The sequence below is a fragment of the Anomaloglossus baeobatrachus genome, chromosome 4 (assembly GCF_048569485.1).
Source record: "Anomaloglossus baeobatrachus isolate aAnoBae1 chromosome 4, aAnoBae1.hap1, whole genome shotgun sequence".
NCBI lineage: Eukaryota > Metazoa > Chordata > Amphibia > Anura > Aromobatidae > Anomaloglossus > Anomaloglossus baeobatrachus.
Genome location: NC_134356.1, coordinates 523,443,327 through 523,467,290, shown reverse-complemented (window position 1 = coordinate 523,467,290; position 23,964 = coordinate 523,443,327). Strand labels below are relative to the sequence as shown.

Genomic DNA, 23,964 nt, shown 5'->3' with positions numbered 1-23,964 from the left:
AGCCTCAGCCCCTCTCTGTCCCCAGCCTCAGCCCCTCTCTGTCCCCAGCCTCAGCCCCTCTCTGTCCCCAGCCTCAGCCCCTCTCTGTCCCCAGCCTCAGCCCCTCTCTGTCCCCAGCCTCAGCCCCTCTCTGTCCCCAGCCTCAGCCCCTCTCTGTCCCCAGCCTCAGCCCTTCTCTGTTCCCAGCCTCAGCCCCTCTCTGTCCCCAGCCTCAGCCCCTCTCTGTCCCAAGCCTCAGCCCCTCTCTGTCCCCAGCCTCAGCCCCTCTCTGTCCCCAGCCTCAGCCCCTCTCTGTCCCCAGCCTCAGCCCCTCTCTGTCCCCAGCCTCAGCCCTTCTCTGTTCCCAGCCTCAGCCCCTCTCTGTCCCCAGCCTCAGCCCCTCTCTGTCCCCAGCCTCAGCCCCTCGCATCCACTCACACACACCCGATCGCATCCACTCACACACACCCGATCGCATCCACTCACACACACCCGATCGCATCCACTCACACACACCCGATCGCATCCACTCACACACACCCGATCGCATCCACTCACACACACCCGATCGCATCCACTCACAGACACTGACGATATCGCACATACGCGCTGATACTCACAACATCCGGACATACCACATGCCTCTGGTCATGTGATCCTCCGTCAGGTCCTGGAAGATCACAACAGCACAGTATCGAGGCCGAGAAGCAAGCGATATCGCCGGATGCTGTGAGTATGTGGATGCGATGTGTGTGTGAATTGTGTGTGAGGTGTTTGTGAGAGTGAGTGCGATCTGATGTGTGTGTATGCGTGTGTGTGTGCTGTTATGTTTGTGCGTGTGGAAGTCGCGCCGCTGCAGGACCTTCATTTACTGGTAACTATGCAAGCATGGTTACCAGCGCAAGACGTCCCCCGCTCGCACGGGAGCCGACACCAGCATACGGCGGCGGCGTACGCTGATGTGGGCTCCCGTTGGGGAGGGGGAAAAGGGGGGGGTGAGTACAGTACTCACCTGGGATTCGTGGGTCCGTGACCGTGCCAGTTCGGGCAATGCGGGGGGGGGGGGGGGGGGAGGGGGGGAGAGCTAACGTCTATTGCGTGAGTGGGGCGGGGCGTGGCGTGGGCGAGTTGCCAATGCCTGCAGGGTGCCGGGGCGAGAGGCCAATCTGTGGGGGGGGGCAGAGCCTGGGCGAGCGGCTGGCCAATCCGTGTGGGGGGCGCAGCCGGGGCGAGAGGCCAATCCGTGTGGGGGGGCGGGGCCATGGCGAACCCAGCGGCCAATCAGCTTTGTGTCACCGTAAGGACATGTCACGGTGACAGTGTCACGGTGACACTGTCACCGTGACACTGTCACCGTGACACAATTTTGGAGCATGACAGACAGACAGACAGACAGAATAAGGCAATTATATATATAGATATATATATATATATACTGTATATATATTCTGATATATGTTAACATTTGGCATCCGTAAAATTATTGGAGATGGAAATATTAATAGGAAGGTATAAAAGAACCTGAAAACCGTTGAGGTCAGTGAAGAAGGTGTCCTCGCTCTGGATGTCAGTGCTGATTCTCATGGCAATTTCTTTATTGATATGATCACGGATGTCAATGAGTGAACTGATATCTACAGAAAGGCCATCGGTTCCTGTAAGGCAACATAGTGCTCATAGTAAGTACACAAATCACAGAGAAAGCTTTAAAAGAAAACCATTGGTCTATCATTTACTAACACTGCACTTATAAAATACTAGAAGGTGGCCCGATTCTACGCATCGGGTATTCTAGAATTTACGTATTGTGTAGTTCATGTATGATTTTTGTTATATATATATATATATAATGTTGTGTGTAGTTACCAAGTGTTTGTGTAGGCGCTGTACATGTTCTGGGTGTTGTCTGGGTGTGACGGGGGTGAGAGCGGTGTTGTATGTGTGTTGCGTTGTTTGTGGAGCGCTGTGTGTCTGTAGCATTGTGTGTTGCGCGGTTTGTGTGTGTGTGGTGTGTTTTGGGGGGAGGTATGTTTTGTGCAATGTGTGTGTTGTGCGGTATGTGCGTATATTTGTGTGTGCCGCGGTGTTTGTGTGTTGGGTGTTGTGTGTGTGCAGCGTTGTCTGTGTGTGTAGGTGTCTGTGTAGGGCAGTTGTTTGTGGTTCCCAGTGTGTGTGTGTGTGTGTGTGTGTGTGTGTGTGTGTGTGTGGTGTGTTGTGCACTTCCCATTGTGCTCCATCCCCTATGCTGCGCACTCCTCATCGTGCTCCATCTCCCATGCTGCGCACTTCCCATCGTGCACCATCCGCCATGCTGCGCACTCCGAAACGTGCACCATCCGCCATGCTGCGCACTCCGAAACGTGCACCATCCGCCATGCTGCGCACTCCCAAACGTGCACCATCCGCCATGCTGCGCACTCCGAAACGTGCTCCATCCGCCAGTCTGCGCACTCCCAAACGTGCTCCATCCGCCATGCTTCGCACTCCCAAACGTGCTCCATCCGCCATGCTGCGCACTCCCAAACGTGCTCCATCCGCCATGCTGCGCACTCTGAAACGTGCTCCATCCGCCATGCTGCGCACTCCCAAACGTGCTCCATCCGCCATGCAGCGCACTCCCAAACGTGCTCCATCCGCCATGCTGCGCACTCCCAAACGTGCTCCATCCGCCATGCTGCGCACTCTCAAACGTGCTCCATCCGCCATGCTGCGCACTCCCAAACGTGCTCCATCCGCCATGCTGCGCACTCCCAAACGTGCTCCATCCGCCATGCTGCGCACTCCGAAACGTGCTCCATCCGCCATGCTGCGCACTCCCAAACGTGCTCCATCCGCCATGCTGCGCACTCCCAAACGTGCTCCATCCGCCATGCTGCGCACTCCCAAACGTGCTCCATCCGCCATGCTGCGCACTCCCAAACGTGCTCCATCCGCCATGCTGCGCACTCCCAAACGTGCTCCATCCGCCATGCTGCGCACTCCCAAACGTGCTCCATCCGCCATGCTGCGCACTCCCAAACGTGCTCCATCCCCCATGCTGCGCACCCCCCATTGTAATCCATCCCCCATGCTGCACCAGCATCAGCCCCTCTCTGTCCCCAGCCTCAGCCCTTCTCTGTCCCTAGCCTCAGCCCCTCTCTGTCCCCAGCCTCAGCCCCTCTCTGTCCCCAGCCTCAGCCCCTCTCTGTCCCCAGCCTCAGCCCCTCTCTGTCCCCAGCCTCAGCCCCTCTCTGTCCCCAGCCTCAGCCCCTCTCTGTCCCCAGCCTCAGCCCCTCTCTGTCCCCAGCCTCAGCCCCTCTCTGTCCCCAGCCTCAGCCCCTCTCTGTCCCCAGCCTCAGCCCCTCTCTGTCCCCAGCCTCAGCCCCTCTCTGTCCCCAGCCTCAGCCCCTCTCTGTCCCCAGCCTCAGCCCCTCTCTGTCCCCAGCCTCAGCCCCTCTCTGTCCCCAGCCTCAGCCCCTCTCTGTCCCCAGCCTCAGCCCCTCTCTGTCCCCAGCCTCAGCCCTTCTCTGTTCCCAGCCTCAGCCCCTCTCTGTCCCCAGCCTCAGCCCCTCTCTGTCCCAAGCCTCAGCCCCTCTCTGTCCCCAGCCTCAGCCCCTCTCTGTCCCCAGCCTCAGCCCCTCTCTGTCCCCAGCCTCAGCCCCTCTCTGTCCCCAGCCTCAGCCCTTCTCTGTTCCCAGCCTCAGCCCCTCTCTGTCCCCAGCCTCAGCCCCTCTCTGTCCCCAGCCTCAGCCCCTCGCATCCACTCACACACACCCGATCGCATCCACTCACACACACCCGATCGCATCCACTCACACACACCCGATCGCATCCACTCACACACACCCGATCGCATCCACTCACACACACCCGATCGCATCCACTCACACACACCCGATCGCATCCACTCACAGACACTGACGATATCGCACATACGCGCTGATACTCACAACATCCGGACATACCACATGCCTCTGGTCATGTGATCCTCCGTCAGGTCCTGGAAGATCACAACAGCACAGTATCGAGGCCGAGAAGCAAGCGATATCGCCGGATGCTGTGAGTATGTGGATGCGATGTGTGTGTGAATTGTGTGTGAGGTGTTTGTGAGAGTGAGTGCGATCTGATGTGTGTGTATGCGTGTGTGTGTGCTGTTATGTTTGTGCGTGTGGAAGTCGCGCCGCTGCAGGACCTTCATTTACTGGTAACTATGCAAGCATGGTTACCAGCGCAAGACGTCCCCCGCTCGCACGGGAGCCGACACCAGCATACGGCGGCGGCGTACGCTGATGTGGGCTCCCGTTGGGGAGGGGGAAAAGGGGGGGGTGAGTACAGTACTCACCTGGGATTCGTGGGTCCGTGACCGTGCCAGTTCGGGCAATGCGGGGGGGGGGGGGGGGGAGGGGGGGGAGAGCTAACGTCTATTGCGTGAGTGGGGCGGGGCGTGGCGTGGGCGAGTTGCCAATGCCTGCAGGGTGCCGGGGCGAGAGGCCAATCTGTGGGGGGGGGCAGAGCCTGGGCGAGCGGCTGGCCAATCCGTGTGGGGGGCGCAGCCGGGGCGAGAGGCCAATCCGTGTGGGGGGGCGGGGCCATGGCGAACCCAGCGGCCAATCAGCTTTGTGTCACCGTAAGGACATGTCACGGTGACAGTGTCACGGTGACACTGTCACCGTGACACTGTCACCGTGACACAATTTTGGAGCATGACAGACAGACAGACAGACAGAATAAGGCAATTATATATATAGATATGCTGTCTTGAGAACTTCATTATAGGAATGTAACTACGTATATAAAATGTTTTTCTTGAATAATGAACTGATTATTATTACTTTGTTTCTTCAAAAATAAGACACTGTCTTATTTTTGCCCTAGGGCTTATTTTTGGGGTAGGGCTTACTCTCCACAGTTAGGGGTAAGTTTACCACCCCAAAAAAGCAGACCTCCCTTTCCATGAGAATCATACTTAACAGATTCAGCGTCTGCGTGGCTTCCAGGTCCTCCTGCGATCTTCAGTGGGCACTCCCAGCAGGTATGCTCCACGCCGTCCTACCCTGCTTCTGGCTGACACACTTACAGACATCAGATGAAACATACATATTCATACACACAGAGACATCAGATTGCACAAATTCACACATCAGATCACACACACACACACACACACAGTCACCACATATGGCGATACTGATTGTTTCCAGCTAGAAGCAATCTGTATCGCCGGATGTGGTGAGTGTGTGTGCGCGATCTGATGTGTGTGTGTGATTTGATGTGTGTGGGTGTGCAATCTGATGTGTGTGCAATCTAATGTGTGTGGGTGTGTGTTCTGATGTGTGTGGTTGTGCGATCTGATGTGTGTGCAATCTGATGTTGTGCGACATAATAACATATATTTATTCATTTATATAGCACTATTAATTCCACAGTGCTTTACAGACATCAGCACCTGCGACCTGATGTGTGTGGGTGTGCAATCTGATGTGTGTGCAATCATGTGTGTGGGTGTGCAATCTGATGTGTGTGGGTGTGCGATCTGATGTGTGTGCAATCATGTGTGTGGGTGTGCAATCTGATGTGTGTGGGTGTGCGATCTGATGTGTGTGGGTGTGCGATCCACCACAGGTCCTTCCGTTCGGCGACTGGTGAGTCTTCGGTCTTCTCTCATTTGAGGTGTCCGCTGTCTATAATGAAGTGTCCTGCAGAATTCTTTAACTTTTTTATCTGCATGGACACTTCATTATTGAACCGTGACTAGGGCTTATTTTTGGGTGAGGTCTTATTTTTGGAAAAACACAGTATTTTGATTATTACAAAGGGTATCAATGATATTATTACATTTATTAAAGGTCACCTACAGAAAATGACCTAATGTTTAAATGAGGTTGTTGATTTACATATATTTAAAAGGAGAATGTTACAGGCGTTTTATCATCACAGGCAGGATTACAATGACAGGTGTCACATAACACAGATCCACCAATCACAATAGGTGATGGCACAGCTGACCCTGCGCTCGGTTATCTCCAGCACTCCGATTGAGAATGAATATAGCGGAAGTGCACATGCTCAACCTCCCCTCCATAGATAAGATTCTTCAACTCAACTTTAAATCTTGGAATAATCTCTTTAAAATCCACAGAAGCTTTTGCAGCTAATCCGCCACAAATATGCAATTTGACAATACCGACATGTATGATATCAACCTCTGAGTTTCATTTGAAAATCCACAGCATGTATGCCAGGAAAAAAAGATATACTAGATATGAACGGGGTTTTCAAATCCTCTCTCACAAGTATTGTACTGTGCCACGAATTTCCATTTTGGAATTCACATAAAACAATCTGCAACAAAAATACTGTGGCTCAACGTGGCCATAGTGGATGCCTTCACACTACACCTGGATCCAAATTTAACCCCTACACAACATACGATTTTCTGTTTAGCTCCCTTTCTCCCAACAGCCATAACTTTTCCACTTTTGTGCTCAAATAGACTTAAGAGGGCTTCTTTTTTGTGATACGAGTTGTAGTTTTCAATGGTATCATCCATTTTCCCGTGCAAGGTATTACAAAATAGGAAAAATTCATAATAGATGGAAATGCTGAAAAAAATGTAATTTTGACATGTTTTTGAGGGTTTTGTTTTTATGTACTGGAAAACAGGGAAAAAAAAGTGCAGTGAAATTTCACAAAAAACACAATTCTGTTATTGAGTTTTGAGTTTTGTTTCACAATTTTAATTAAGCAGTAAAAATGACCTGGAAATATGATTCTCCAAGTCAGTGGAATTATGATGACATCAAATTTTTATTTATATATATATATATATATATATATATATATATATATATATATATTTCAGTGATGCAAAGAAATATGTAAAAACATCTTGCTTGTGTCACCATGTTCCAAGGCCCATAACGTTTTAATTTTTAGGTTGAAAGTGCTGTATGGGTGCATATTTTTGCCTAGCGGCCTAACATTTTTATTTATACCATTTTGGTGAACATACAACAATTCCAACGCTTCTTAATTCACTTTTTCCATTGTTGTGGTCACAAAAAAGACGCAATTCTTCAGTTTTAATTTTTTTTTCTCTTAACAGAGTTTACCAATCAAGTTAATTAATTTAATATTTAGATACGATGTCTCCAGACATGGAGGTACCAAATATTTTTTTTTTACTTCTTTATTTTTAATGGGAAAAAAGGTGATTTTAATTATATACAGTGCTGACCAAAAGTATTGGAACCCCTGCAATTCTGTCAGATAATACTCAGTTTCTTCTTGAAAATGATTGCAATCACAAATTCTTTGGTATTATTATCTGCATTTAATTTGTCTTCAATGAAAAAAAAAAAAAATTGTCATAAAGTCAAATTGGATATAATTCCACACCAAACATAAAAAAGGGGATGGACAAAAGTATTGGCACTGTTTGAAAAATCGTGTGATGCTTCTCTAATTTGTGTAATTAACAGCACCTGTAACTTACCTGTGGCACCTAACAGGTGTTGGCAATAAATAAATCACACTTGCAGTCAGTTGACATGGATTAAAGTTGACTAAACCTCTGTCTTGTGTCCTTGTGTGTACCACATTGAGCATGGAGAAAAGAAAGAAGACCAAAGAACTGTCTGAGGACTTGAGAATCCAAATTGTGAGGAAGCATGAGCAATCTCAAGGCTACAAGTCCATCTCCAAAGACCTGAAAGTTCCTGTGTCTACGGTGCACAGTGTCATCGGCGCACAGTGTCATCAAGAAGTTTAAAGCCCATGGCACTGTGGCTAACCTCCCTAGATGTGGAAGGAAAAGAAAAATTGACGAGAGATTTCAACGCAAGATTGTGCGGTTGGTGGATAAAGAACCTAGACTAATATCCAAACAAGTTGAAGCTGCCCTGCAGTCCGAAGGTACAATAGTGTCAACCGTACTATCCGTCGGCGTCTGAATGAAAAGGGACTGTATGGTAGGATACCCAGGAAGACCGCACTTCTTACCCCGAGACATAAAAAAGCCAGGCTGGAGTTTGCCAAAACTTACCTGAGAAAGCCTAAAACGTTTTGGAAGAATGTTCTCTGGTCAGATGAGACAAAAGTAGAGCTTTTTGGGAAAAGCCATCAACATAGAGTTTACAGGAAAAAAAAGGCATTCAAAGAAAACAACACTGTCCTTACAGTCAAACATGGCGGAGGTTCCCTGATATTTTGGGGTTGCTTTGCTGCCTCTGGCACTGGACTGCTTGACCATGTGCATGGCATTATGAGGTCTGAAGACTACCAACAAATTTTGAAGCATAATGTAGGGCCCAGTGTGAGAAAGCTGGGTCGTCCTCAGAGGTCATGGGTCTTCCAGCAGGACAATGACCCAAAACACACTTCAAAAAGCACTAGAAAATGGTTTGATAGAAAGCACTGGAGACTACTAAAGTGGCCAGCAATGAGTCCAGACCTGAATCCCATAGAACACCTGTGGAGAGATCTCAAAATGGCAGTTTGGAGAAGGCACCCTTCAAATCTCAGGGACCTGGAGCAGTTTGCCAAAGAAGAATGGTCTAAAATTCCAGCAGAGCATTTTAAGAAACTCATTGATGGTTACCGGAAGCGGTTGTTCGCAGTTATTATGGCTAAAGGTTGTGCAACCAAGTATAAAGCGGGCTTTACACGCTACGATATATCTAACGAGATGTCGGCGGGGTCACGTCGTAAGTGACGCACATCCAGCATCGTTAGTGATATTGTAGCGTGTGACAGCTATGAACGAGCAGAAATACTCACGTTCTTGTTCATCGCTGACACGTCGCTCATTTTCTAAAAATCGAGCATCCTGTTGTTCATCGTACCCGGGGCAGCACACATCGCTCCGTGTGACACCCCGTTAACGATGAACTGCAGCTTACCTGCGGCCGCCGGCAATGCTGAAAGGAGGTGGGCGGGATGTTTACGTCCTGCTCATCTCCGCCCCTCCGCTTCTATCGGCCCCTGTGTGACGTCGCTGTGACGCCGATTGTCCCTCCCCCTTCAGGAAGTGGATGTTCGCCGCCCACAGCGAGGTCGTTTGGAAGGTAAGTACGTGTGACGGGGGGTTACAGCATTGTGCGACACGGGCAACAAATTGCCGTGCCACAAAACGATGGGGGTGGGTGCGATCACAAATGCGATTGCACGATACATTGTAACGTGTAAAGCAGGCTTTAGGCTAAGGGTGCCAATACTTTAGTCTGGCCCATTTTTGGAGTTTTGTGTGAAATGATCAATGATTTGATTTTTGTTTCATTCTCTTTTGTGTTTTTTCATTGCAAGCAAAATAAATGAAGATAATAATACCAAAGAATTTGTGGTTGCAATCATTTTCAAGAAGAAACTGAGTATTATCTGACAGAATTGCAGGGGTGCCAATACTTTAGATCAGCCTGGAAGTGTGAAATGCACTGCAGCAAAAAAGAATGTTATTTCTTTTTTTATTTTTTTTTTAAATTGTGAAAAGTTTATTCAGAGGTTCATTTATTATTCAACCCCTCAAACCACCAGAATTCTGTTTGGTTCCCCTAAAGTATTAAGAAGTATTTCAGGCATAAAGAACAATGAGCTTCACATGTTTGGATTAATTATCTCTTTTTCCAGCCTTTTCTGACTAATTAAGACCCTCCCCAAACTTGTGAACAGCACTCATACTTGGTCAACATGGGAAAGACAAAGGTGCATTCCAAGGCCATCAGAAACAAGATCGTGGAGGGTCATAAGGCTGGCAAGGGGTACAAAACCCTTTCCAAGGAGTTGGGCCTACCTGTCTCCAATGTTTGGCGCATCATCCGGAAGTGGAAGGCTTATGGAACTACTGTTAGCCTTCCACGGCCTGGACAGCCTTTGAAAGTTTCCACCCGTGCCGAGGCCAGGCTTGTCCGAAGAGTCAAGGCTAACCCAAGGACAACAAGGAAGGAGCTCCGGGAAGATCTCATGGCAGTGGGGACATTGGTTTCAGTCAATACCATAAGTAACGTACTCCACCGCAATGGTCTCCGTTCCAGACGAGCCCGTAAGGTACCTTTACTTTCAAAGCGTCATATCAAGGCTCATCTACAGTTTGCTCATGATCACTTGGAGGACTCTGAGACAGATTGGTTCAAGGTTCTCTGGTCTGATGAGACCAAGATCGAGATCTTTGGTGCCAACCACACACGTGACGTTTGGAGACTGGATGGCACTGCATATGACCCCAAGAATACCATCCCTACAGTCAAGCATGGTGGTGGCAGCATCATGCTGTGGGGCTGTTTCTCAGCCAAGGGGCCTGGCCATCTGGTCCGCATCCATGGGAAGATGGATAGCACGGCCTACCTGGAGATTTTGGCCAATAACCTCCGCTCCTCCATCAAGGATCTTAAGATGGGTCGTCATTTCATCTTCCAACAAGACAATGACCCAAAGCACACAGCCAAGAAAACCAAGGCCTGGTTCAAGAGGGAAAAAATCAAGGTGTTGCAGTGGCCTAGTCAGTCTCCTGACCTTAACCCAATTGAAAACTTGTGGAAGGAGCTCAAGATTAAAGTCCACATGAGACACTCAAAGAACCTAGATAACTTGGAGAAGATCTGCATGGAGGAGTGGGCCAAGATAACTCCAGAGACCTGTGCCGGCCTGATCAGGTCTTATAAAAGACGATTATTAGCTGTAATTGCAAACAAGGGTTATTCCACAAAATATTAAACCTAGGGGTTGAATAATAATTGACCCACACTTTTATGTTAAAAATTTATTAAAATTTAACTGAGCAACATAACTTGTTGGTTTGTAAGATTTATGCATCTGTTAATAAATCCTGCTCTTGTTTGAAGTTTGCAGGCTCTAACTTATTTGCATCTTATCAAACCTGCTAAATCTGCAGGGGGTTGAATACTACTTGTAGGCACTGTATATATATATATATATATATATATATATATATATATATATATATATATGATTATATGTATATTTTTTTACATTTTAAAAAACTTTCAGCTTCACCTTGTTTGTTAGATCCCTCAGGAGAAGTTCTGTAGCATTGCAGTATTTAGTAATAATCACGGTCTCTAATGAGCACCAGCCACAGGCACTGGTCCTCATAATTGCAGTATCACGGCACACATGGGAGCCTGCAGCAGTCCGCCAGTTGCCATAGAGACTTACTGTGTATCGGGGGGCGGGGGGGGTGGTCAAAGGGCATGTGGAATGGTGTGTGCTATGTCCATAGTTGGAGATTGACAGTGGCATTAAGAGGTCAACAGTAGTGGGCCACTACACTCACTACTGTTAGAGGCAGATGATGGCTGAATAACACAGTCATCATCCACCAAGAAATATGAAGGCTCAGATCCTGAGCTTGCTTGAAAGAAGGGGGCCCGACATATGACATACCAATAAGTCAAAAGTTGGGAAAGGGTTAAATAATTGTTGTGTAATATAAATATAATGTAGCAGAGTGATTTATCCACCATTTTACATAAATGTCAGATCAGTGGAGGTCTTGGTAAAGATCTTTAGTGACAATATCCAAGACGATCAGGTGCTTATAGTATATCGTATGAATATGCCAACCGGTAAAGGTACTGATATTTTTCACAATTAGGACACTGATTTTAAAAAAGCAAACTGTAATAATCAATTTCCATCTTTACAAAATTTTTCTTTCATTTACATTTTTTTCCTTATGAATGGTTATATGTGTACACCAAACTATGTAGAATATTAAAATAAGACCCTGACAGTACAATACAAAATAATTTGATAAGATGTCTGAATGGGCAAACACTTCGTAAGTGAGATTTAATGTTGATAGATGTAAAGTAATGCACCTAGGACGGAGTAATCCTATAGCTGCGTATACATTAAATGGAAGTAAACTCGGGACTACAGAACAGGAGAAGGACTTGGGTATTCTCATTACAAATAAGCTGAGCAGCAGCACTCAATGTCAGGAAGCAGGGGCAAAAGCAAACAAGATGTTAGGGTGTATAAAAAGAGAGATTAGATCCTGTGATTCCAACGTATTGTTACCCCTCAATAAATCGCTTGTAAGGCCACATCTAGAATATGGGATCCAGTTTTCGACTCCACATTTTGAAAGGAATATTCAGAAATCAGAGTCAGTTCAAAGGTGGGCATCTAGATTATTACAAGGAATGGAAGGCCTCCCATATGATGAGAGGTTGGAAAAGTTGAGCTTGTATAGCTTAGAAAAAAGACGTCTCAGGGTAGATCTCATTTAGGCCCCTTTCACACGTCAGTGATTCTGGTACGTTTGTGCTTTTTTTTAAACATACCAGAATCACTGACATACGCAGACCCATTATAATGAATGGGTCTGCTCACACATCAGTGATTTTTCACTGCACGTGTCTCCGTGCGGCGTACCCGCGTGTGCGTGATTGTCGCACAGAGACATGTCCATTTTTTTCTGGCATCACTGATGTCCCACGGACCACGCAGTGGTGTGATCCGTTAGACACGTGCCAGAAAAAAACGTGCTTTTAAAATAAAAATCATTTTTACTCACCCGGCTCCAGCGATGTCCTCTGCAGCCCGTTCTCCCTGCTGCTTCTGAGCCGGCTCATTACTGTCGCGCATATTCATTATGCACAACACAGCCGACCCGGAAGCAGCTGTTGCGGGGGTCAGCGCCGGCCGGATGCTGCACCGCGAGAGCAATCAGCACCATGGAGAGCGGGAGCGGGCACAGGTGAGTTGATTTCTAAATGCAATCACGGGCCACGGAGAACGGAGCCCGGATTGCACTTAGACAACCCACGTGTGCCGTGATTCACGGCACACGGAGTGACATGTGCGTGTTTTACACGCCAGTGAAAAACGTCAGTGTTTTTCACTGACGTGTGAAACGGGCCTTATATGTATAAAAACATGTTTGGTCAATACAAAGGAATGGTACATGACTTATTCCTTACAAAGACCATACTAAAGACCAGGGGGCACTCACTTCGAGTGGAAGAAAAGCGATTCTGGCAGCTAAATAGGAAAGGGTTCTGTACAGTTAGAGCAGTCAGACTGTGGAATGCCCTACCACAAGAGGTAGTAATGGCAGATACTATAATGGCTTTTAAAAAAGGGCCAGATAATTTCCTCAGGACACATAACATTGTGGGTTATAGGTAATTTAGTGACAAAAAAATGTATATTTGGTGAAGGAAGGTTGAACTTGATTGATGGACCTAGGTCTTTTTTCAACCTATGTAACTATGTATTCTCTTGAAACAGGTATTTTATTTTATCAGACCTATGCACATAACTATTAAATATCTACTATAATTAAAGAACATTTCTACGTCTATGGCTGTCCAAAGTTGTTCTGACTCCTTGATATTTCAGAGAATAGAGAGTAGATATTGCATTGATAAAATGCCAGTATACATATATATTAAGCATGAAAAACACTCACCTGGTATATTATAGACCCTCATAGTCTGCTGAACATGTTGAAAATGGCAAGTCACCTCTGAAATAAAAGGACCCTCAATAATGCGGACAATAGGAGGGTCTTTTGGTGTATAAAGCTGTAAAAGAAGGTAAGAAAAATATATTTACTTATAACCAGTAGTCCTGTATGTATGGGCAGTCCTGGGATAGGATGCCCTACTGAAGGTAGAACAAAGACAAGTCATTTATGATGGATATTTGTATGTTAATTAAGCTCCTACGCTCCTGAGCGATAGGAGGATCTCCAGTAAGGGAGAAGTCTCCGGAGGGCACTAGATGTCCTGGGAAGTGCACCTGAAAGTTTTACCTTATTAGTTCAGATTCTTAACCTGTGGAATGTGAACCCCAAGAAAACTTGCACTAAGGAGTAATTGCACTAGCCTAAGGCGGGCTTTGCACACTACGACATCGCAGGTGCGATGTCGGTGGGGTCAAATCGAGAGTGACGCACATCCGGCGTCGCAGTCGATATCGTAGTGTGCAAATCCTTTTTGATACGATTAACGAGCGCAAAAGCGTCGTTATCGTATCATCGGTGTAGGGTCCGACATTTCCATAATGCTGATGCAGTGACAGGTACGATGTTGTTCCTCGTTCCTGCGGCAGCACACGTCGCTGTGTGTGAAGCCGCAGGAGCGAGGAACATCTCCTACCTGCGTCCCGGCTGCAATGAGGAAGGACGGAAGTGGGCGGGATGTTTACATCCTGCTCATCTCCGCCCCTCCGCTGCTATTGGCCGCCTGCCGTGTGACGTCGCTATGACGCCGCATGACCCGCCCCCTTAGGAAGGAGGCGGGTCGCCGGCCACAGCAACGTCGCAGGACAGGTGAGTGCATGTGAAGCTGCCGTAGTGATAATATTCGCTACGGCAGCAATCACAGGATATCGCACCTGCGACGGGGGCGGGTACTATCGCGCTCGGCATCGCAAGCATCGGCTTGCGATGTCGCAGCGTGCAAAGTACCCCTTAGGCTATGTGCCCACAGGACCTCGCACCTGCGGATATATCAGCAGGTATGTCCGCAGGTTACCCGCAGCTGATTCCCAGAATCTGCAGCTATACATAGCTGCGGGATTCCAGCGAAATAGCTGCGTTAAACCTGCGGACATTCATGCGACTTACCTGTGGAAGTTCCGGTCTCTATCTCCATAATGGAAGGCCGGGATTTCCGCAGGTAATTCCACAGGAATAATTGACATGCAGTTATGTGCGGCTGTGGGACATCCGCAGCATATTCGACAGCCGCACAGACTGCAGCATGGACACAGCACTCCCCATGTCCCATAGGATAACATGGAGAGTGTCTGTACTTGCTGAAACCTGCGGATGTATCTAGAAAATCCAGATAAATCCGCAGGTTTTCCGCAGCAAAATCCGCAGGTGTGAGCTCCCATGGGCACATACAGTTAGGTCCAGAAATATTTGGACAGTGACACAATTTTCGCGAGTTGGGCTCTGCATGCCACCACATTGGATTTGAAATGAAATCTCTACAACAGAATTCAAGTGCAGATTGTAACGTTTAATTTGAAGGTTTGAACAAAAATATCTGATAGAAATTGTAGGAATTGTACACATTTCTTTACAAACACTCCACATTTTAGGAGGTCAAAAGTAATTGGACAAATAAACCAAACCAAACAAAATATTTTTATTTTCAATATTTTGTTGCGAATCCTTTGGAGGCAATCACTGCCCTAAGTCTGGAACCCATGGACCTCACCAAACGCTGGGTTTCCTCCTTCTTAATGCTTTGCCAGGCCTTTACAGCCGCAGCCTTCAGGTCTTGCTTGTTTGTGGGTCTTTCCGTCTTAAGTCTGGATTTGAGCAAGTGAAATGCATGCTCAATTGGGTTAAGATCTGGTGATTGACTTGGCCATTGCAGAAGGTTCAACTTTTTTGCACTCATGAACTCCTGGGTAGCTTTGGCTGTATGCTTGGGGTCATTGTCCATCTGTACTATGAAGCGCCGTCCGATCAACTTTGCGGTATTTGGCTGAATCTGGGCTGAAAGTATATCCCGGTACACTTCAGAATTCATCCGGCTACTCTTGTCTGCTGTTATGTCATCAATAAACACAAGTGACCCAGTGCCATTGAAAGCCATGCATGCCCATGCCATCACGTTGCCTCCACCATGTTTTACAGAGGATGTGGTGTGCCTTGGATCATGTGCCGTTCCCTTTCTTCTCCAAACTTTTTTCTTCCCATCATTGTGGTACAGGTTGATCTTTGTCTCATCTGTCCATAGAATACTTTTCCAGAACTGAGCTGGCTTCATAAGGTGTTTTTCAGCAAATTTAACTCTGGCCTGTCTAATTTTGGAATTGATGAATGGTTTGCATCTAGATGTGAACCCTTTGTATTTACTTTCATGGAGTCTTCTCTTTACTGTTGACTTAGAGACAGATACACCTACTTCACTGAGAGTGTTCTGGACTTCAGTTGATGTTGTGAACGGGTTCTTCTTCACCAAAGAAAGTATGCGGCGATCATCCACCACTGTTGTCATCCATGGACGCCCAGGCCTTTTTGAGTTCCCAAGCTCACCAGTCAATTCCTTTTTTCTCAGAATGTACCCGACTGTTGATTTTGCTACTCCAAGCATGTCTGCTAACTCTCTGATGGATTTTTTCTTTTTTTTCAGCCTCAGGATGTTCTGCTTCACCTCAATTGAGAGTTCCTTAGACCGCATGTTGTCTGGTCACAGCAACAGCTTCCAAATGCAAAACCACACACCTGTAATCAACCCCAGACCTTTTAACTACTTCATTGATTACAGGTTAACGAGGGAGATGCCTTCAGAGTTAATTGCAGCCCTTAGAGTCCCTTGTCCAATTACTTTTGGTACCTTGAAAAAGAGGAGGCTATGCATTACAGAGCTATGATTCCTAAACCCTTTCTCCGATTTGGATGTGAAAACTCTCATATTGCAGCTGGGAGTGCACTTTCAGCCCATATTATATATATAATTGTATTTCTGAACATGTTTTTGTAAACAGCTAAAATAACAAAACTTGTGTCACTGTCCAAATATTTCTGGACCTAACTGTAGCTAATAATGTTTTTTTGTAGTCCATAGTGCAGCAAACGATCCCAGCCTTTGGAGAACACTGATGTAATTTATTTGAATCAAGAGGTAATAGCTTATGAACGTCGAGAAACTGAAACATAACAGCAAAATACAGTACAAATGTTCTAAGAAACATTTTTTGCAGAACTGTTATTTTATGGATTATACAAATATTTAAAATTTAAAAATGCCCCATAATACAACCCCCAACATGCAGAATAAGCGAACATGTTTAGTATAAACTCTGTACCTTGGCATCTCCATCAGGTAGGAAAAGATAAGCTCCACTTTTGTCCTTGGATGTGCGAGTTCCATATATGAGAAATTCCATGCTGACTTTCTGTTCCGACTCCTCCCCCGCTCGTTTAATGCCCTGCAACAATCAATAAATAATTACAAGAATATGAGTAAGAACGTGATCAAAACTGCAAAAAGTTCAGATTGTGCATCAAAAGTCATACAGATTAGTGATGGGCGGACCCGGACTGTAAAAGTCAGGATCCGCATGGTCTCAAACATACCTGAGTGCTGGGCCAAGGCCCAGAATGCTCAAGGAATTCTGGCTACGGATCCAGATCTGGCACTCAGGAAATAAAACATAAGTAAATGAAACAATAATAAAGCAGGCTCGCTATACTTACCAAACCTCCAGCACGGCTGTAACTATTCCCGCGGCCTCTCAATTTTCTTCTAGCAATGCTCATTAGGCTCATGCATATTCACTGCTTTCCCCGCCCCTCGGCATCTGTGGTGGGTTGCAGACGCGCCCCTACGCTGAGTGACAGCATGTCTGACGCTTCCAATCACAGACTGTCTGCAGGTCTATATCGTACAGTAAAAATAAATAAATTGGCGTAGGGTCCCCCCATATTATGATACCCAGCACAGATAAAGCCCATGGCTGTAGGCTGCATCCCCCAGCCATGTGCTTATCTTGGCTGTGTATCAAACTCAGGGGAACTGCATGCAGCTTTTTTTTTCATTTTGATTATTTAAATAAATAATAAAAAAAAAACAGCGTGCGGTCACCCTCAATTTTGAAACTGAGCTATGATAAAGCCCACAGCTGGGGGCCTTTAATTCTCCGGCTGGGGAGACCAATAGTTATTGTGAGCCCCACAGCCTAAAAATAGCAGCCTGCAGGCGCCCAGGATTGTCACATCCATTAGATGCGACAATCCCAGCACTTTACCCGGCTCTCCTCGATTGCCCCGGGGCGGTGGCAATTTGGATAATAAGGGGTTAATGGAAGCCAACAGCTGCTATTAAGCCCTAGATTAGTAATGGGATGAGTCTGTGAGACCCCCTCACCTGATTTCAGGTGGGGTCACTAAGTTTAATTACGTACCCTGAGGTCAGGTTACCTGTAGTCACAGATGGAGGACTGTGAGAACCTCTAGCTGTGACCACATCTTACTTGAGTGACATCACCACTGATCTCAGCTCAGTCTCTGCCTGCAGTTGCAGCGTGTGGACATGTTCCTTGATCGCACGCTGTAATTTCAGATGTTGGAGAGCTCACTTGTTGTGGGACCTCATGTGGATTACGTCAGACCTGCAGGGGTGTTTTGGGGGTTAATAAAGTGGTGAAAGAGACTGTTATCTTGTCTTTTATTCCAAATAAAGGATTTTTTCTGTGTTTGTGTTTATTTCTTTTCACTTACAGATTAGTAATGGAGGGTTTCATAGACGCATCCCACTACTAATCTAGAGCTTAGTGGCAGCTGTGGGCTGCCATTAACCTCTTATTACCCCGATTGCTACCACACCAGAGCAATCGAGAAGAGCTGGGTAAAGTGCTGAGATTGTTGCATCCAATGGATGTGACACTTCTGGGAGGCTGCAGGCTGCTATTTTTAGGCTGGAGGGCTCCCAATAACCATTGGTCTTCCCAGCCTGAGAATACCAGCTCCCAGCTGTTGGGCTTTATCATGGCTGGGTATTAAAATTGGGGGACCGCACACTGTTTTTTAAATGATTTATTTAACTAATTAAAAAAAAGGATGCATGCGGTTCCTCTTAGTTTGTAACACAGCCAAGATAAACGTACAGCTGGGGACTGCAGCCTGTAGCTGTAGGCTTTATTTGTGCTGAGTATCATAATATGACACGCATAGTGTCTGTAATTGGAAGCAGTCAGCTGACTGGATGCCACTCAGCGTGGGGGCACATCTGACTGCAACCAATCACAGACGCCGATGGGAAAGCAGTGCATATGCATGAAGGCTAATGCGCGGCCCCGGAAATGAATGGGAGGTCACGGTAGCAGTTACAACCAACCTGGATCCTCGGTAAGTATGGCGCACCTGCTCCTATCCCCTTCTACTACCATTTTTAATCCCCGGATTCTGGTTCTCATAAACTTATACGGGGACCGGAATCCAGCTAGATACCTGGAATCAATCACGGGCCGGAACCAGATTTTTTTTTAAAAGAATACAGTTAAATCCGCCAATCCCGGTTATCTGCGAGTCCGCCCATCATTAATACAGATATCAAATTTAAACACAATATTTATCAATGTCACTCTATCAGGTGTTCTATATGAATAAACCGTTATGAATATATACAGGATGTAGATAACATAAGCCGCTATGGATATATAGAGGCCATGGATAACATAAGCCGCTATGGAAATACAGTAAATATACTGTCAATAACATATGATAGATATAAAAAGTCTACACACTTCTGTTAAAATGACAGGTTTTTGTCACATAAAAATATCATACCAAGAAGAATTTCAGAATTTTTTCCATCTGTAATGTCACTCATAATCTGTACAAATCCTTGAGAAACAAATTTAAATAATTTTGAGGGGGGAAATAAAAATAACAAAACTAAAATAATGTGGCTGCATAAGTGTAAACACCCTCTTATAATTGGGAATCTGCAAGATGGATGCATTTTCTTACATGAAAACACATCCAAACCTATATCAGGTGTAACGATGTGGGGCCCAGAGTGTATGGGGGCCACACGTCAGGTATCGGGATTAACGCACACCGGAACTATTTGCCTCTTTAACAGACCATATGGTTTATTAACAGCTCAAATAAACCATGCTAGGTCCTATAACAGAAAGATGCCATGCCTTGGCTTTATCCTCAAAGTCCAACACATAACGTAAAGTCCACACACTCTTGGACTTCCTCACACGTGTCACTGACCCTTGTCAGTACTTGGCTTTATCCTTACAGTCCAATCCGGGTTACCTTCCTCTAAAGGCGGCTAGTGTCCTTACCAAGTTCCCCCTGGCTCCAGCCAGGCTTTGCACATGGACCTAAAAGCCCCTTCCTTCAGAAGGTCTCTTGAGCAGAGCAAAACACCCTGCTTCTGCTCTCCCAGTCTCCAGTACACCGCTGGAAGTCTAGAGCCAGTCTCTATCTAGACTGCCCTAGACACACTCCACCTAGGTTCAGAGACAGGATTGCTTTAACCCCTGGAGCCACACCCACAGGTGGTAAGGAGTGTGTAATCAGCATCACACACCCTTCCATGGCTCTGCATGTAATGCAATCCTGTGGAACCACAGGTCCCAGCCAACTTCACATTGCAGAGCACCCATGCTTCTGCAAAACATACCGGCCCTTTGTAATACAGCCGGTTGATACGTCACACAGGTTTGTCAAAAACATGTTGATATCAAGGTTGAACTGTTTTCCCATAATACAAAAAAGTATGTCTGACACCAAAATAACACTGCACATTACCAAAAGAACACCATACCCACAGTGAAGCATGGTGGAGGCAGAATTATGCTTTGGAGCTGTCACATGTCCACCAGAACCTGCTCCTGCAACATCTGTATCTGTTGTCAGGTGCCGCCGTATTCACTCTGTGAGCGATGATGATAGAGGAGATGTCAGAACCAGCAGATTTGGACGGCACAGGCTCTCTCCAGCCAATGAGGTAAGAATGGCTGGAACCTTTGGTGCTTTCCAGTCTGACAGAATGGGTGTGTGTTGTCCAGCTGAAGTTCTTTACAACTCTTTACTTTAGCCTATTGGAAGGCACCACACACTACTAAAGCTTCCAGCTTACTGTTGAAAGCTGCTAGATATAGCCTAGTGTTTCTTTGGCTCAGTTCCTTATATACAGCTCCTTTGTAGTGTGTTTGTTTCCTGTATGGATCTCGCTTGTTAATTGACGCTTCTCCTGCCTGATGATTTTGAACGTGCTGCCCTCTTGCTTTGACATGGCTACCTGACTATTCGTCTGGCCAGTGTGAGCCATTGAATAGTGTCTGACTCTGTGGCCCTTGCCTAGAAATCCATGTGTAAGTTCAGATCCCTGTATAGGGATTAACCCCTTCACCACCCAGCCTGTTTTGAACTTCCTGACCAGGCCATTTTTTCAATTCTGACCAGTGTCACTTTATGAGGAAACAACCCTGAAATGCTACAACGGAGCCCAGTGATTCTGAGGTTAGAAATGTTAAAAGTTTATCGTCAATTTCTCATTTTCCAACTAAATTTCCAAACCATTTCTTTAGGGACCACATCACATTTGAAGTGACTTTGAGGAGCCTATATGACAGAAAATACCCAAATGTGACACCATTCGAAAAACTGCACCCCTCAATGTTCTCAAAACCCCATGCAAGAAGTTTATTAACTTAAATGAACATGTACCATATTTTTCGTTTTATAAGATGCCCCAGATTGTAAGATGCACCGAAAATTTAGAAGAGGAAAATAGTTAAAAACAATTTTTAATGTTAAAATGAGGGTTCGTCTTATAAACCTAGTATGTCATATAATATCTCACCAGGGAGAGTGGTGGTGGTGGAGCAGCTCAGGAAGGTCACAGGAGGCAGGGTCGGCGATACTGCGGGCTCGGGGGTGTTGTGGTGACAGGCGCCATTCATTTGCTGGCGGACTGCGGGCTCCATTGAATTGCCCACGGTTGACGAGATTGACTTCAAGAAAATGGCTGCAGAGGTGGCGTCTGTGCAGAAAGGACTCCGCGGTCATTCTCTTGAAGTCCACTGCGTCAATCTGCGCATTCAGCGCCTCCGCGGCAAATGTCTTGAAGTCCATTGCATCAACCGTGGGCGATTCAATGGAGCCCACGGCCTGCTGTCAGATCAATGGCGCCCACCGCATTGCCGACCCTCCGTCCTGTGACCCTCCTGAGCCACTCCACTGCAGTGATACCCCTCCTCTGAGCCCTCAGTATCACCGACCCTGCAACCTGTGACCTCGTTCCACCACCTTTGCTTTGTTAAGCTATATCCGGATTATAAGACGCACCCCCATTTCCCTCCCAGTTTTGGAAGAAAAAGTGAGTCTCATAATCCAGAAAATACATTCACTTTTTCCCCACAAAAAAATGTTGCTTTAGCCACAAAGTTTCCATTTTCACAAAGGTAACAGGAGAAAATATACCATACAATTTGTTGTGCAATTTCTCCTGAGTACAGGGATACCCCATATGTGGTGGAAAACTACTATTTGGGCGCACGTCAAGGCATGGAAGAGAAGTAGCGCCATTTGATTTTTTGAATGCAAAATTGGCTGGAATCATTAGCGGACGCAATGTTACGTTTGGAGGCCCCCTGAGGTGCCTAAACAGTGGAAACTCCCCACAAGTGACCCCATTTTGGAAGCTATACCCCTCAAGGAAATTATCTAGATGTGTAGTGAGCACCTTGAACCCTCAGGTGCTACACAGACTGTTATAACGTTGCACTGCGAAAATGAAAAATACATTTTTACTACAAAAATGTTACTTTAACAGCAAATCTTTTCATTTTACAATTATATAAATAGAAATTAGATTGTAGCAATCTATTATAATGACACAATCAATTGTGTCATTATCCACAGGGAATCGAGTACTGTCCCAACATGGGTTGAAAAGTCACTCTGCCAGGAAGACGCCATTACTCCAAAAGAAACAAAAATAACAGATTAATGGTTGCAAATGCACACAGGAACAAAGACCTTAATTTTTGGAGGCATGACCTGTGGTCTGACGAAACTAAAATGAAACTGTTTGGCTATAATGACCATTGTTATGTTTGGAGGAAAAAGGCAGAAGAAGCTTTGAAGCAAAACAACACCATCCCAACTGTGAAATACGGGGGTGGCAGCATCATGTTGTGGGGTTGTTCTGCTGCAGGAAGGACTGGTGCACTTCACAAAATAGATGGTATCATGAGGAAAGAAGATTATGTGGCAATACTGAAGAAACATCTCAAGACGTCAGCCAGGAACTTAAAGGGAACCTGTCAAGTCCTGTATGCATCCAGAACCAAGAGCAGTTCTGGGTGCATATTGTTAATCCCTGCCTAGCAGTCCCAGCCTATTGTAGCATAGATAAGGGGATCTTTAAAAAACTAAATACTAGTCACAAGGGCGTTAGTTCTCTTGGCTAGTCGGCCCCTTTAGCATGTAAGCACGCCCTTGTGGGCATGCTAACATGCTAATGAATGCGCAGCATCAGAGACATGATCGATCTCACCTCTCTGCTGACACCGCATCCGAAGCTTGATTTCGGCTTAGAAATCCCAGACTTCCAGTCATGCGTACTATGAAGCCGGATGTGCGCTTCCCAACTTCAAACAGTTGTAGTGCACATGACCGGATGTCCGGGGACGTTCTGATCTTGCTAAGGAGGCAAGGAGGCAACTAGCCAAGGGAACTAACACCCTTGAGACTAGTATTTAGCATTTCTAAAGATCCTCTATGTTACGTAAAGGCTGGAACTGCAAGGCAGGGATTAGCAATATGCACCCAAAACCGCGCTTGGTTAAAGCTTGGGTGGAAATGGTCTTCCAAATGGACAATGACCAGAAGCATACTGCCAAACTGGTTACAAAATGGCTTAAGGATAACAAAGTCAATGTTCTGGAGTGGCCATCACAAATCCCTGATCTCAATCCTATTGAAAATATATGGGCAATAATGAAAAGGCCGCTGCGAGCAAGGCGACCTACAAACATGGCTCAGTTACATTAGGTCTGTCAGGAGGAATGGGCCCAAATTCCTACCAACTATTGTGAGAAACTTGTGGAAGGAGATCCAAAACATTTCACCCAAGTGAAATAGTTTAAGGACAACGGTACCGAATTCTAGTGAAATGTTTGTAAATTTTTTTCAGAAAGTAATAAAAATGCCTTGAAATTCTCTCTCTCATTATTCTGGCATTCGGCAAATATAAATAATTTTGGTTCCTAATTGACCTAAAACAGGAAAGGTTTATTCTGATTTCATGTCATATAATGAGAAAAACATGCAGATGTGTCTTTTTTCGATAGTTTATGTAAACTTCTGGTTTCAATTGTAGGCTATAGATAATATAAGCATTGAATATAAATGAAATCATGACATAGTCAAAGAAATTAGAGAAATCATATTTTTAAAGAATGGACATCGTTTTTAATGGATAGTTTTGTCACAAATTAAGACTGAACACTGATTTTAAGGAAGTGCTGATCCATCTCTCTTTTTTGTGC

General features: G+C 46.0%; 1 protein-coding gene across 2 annotated transcripts in view; it reads right to left on the bottom strand.

Annotated features, from left to right (window-relative positions):
- MAN2A2 (mannosidase alpha class 2A member 2) overlaps nt 1-23,964 on the bottom strand; it is a 222,459-nt gene that overhangs the window by 22,763 nt on the left and 175,732 nt on the right. For both annotated transcript variants that reach the window (XM_075345891.1, XM_075345892.1), the window contains exons 16-18: nt 16,753-16,875; nt 13,391-13,505; nt 1,501-1,634 (exon numbers count right to left, since the gene is read on the bottom strand). In XM_075345891.1, coding sequence (XP_075202006.1) covers nt 1,501-1,634; nt 13,391-13,505; nt 16,753-16,875 — 372 coding nt within the window. The remainder of the gene's footprint in view (nt 1-1,500; nt 1,635-13,390; nt 13,506-16,752; nt 16,876-23,964) is intronic.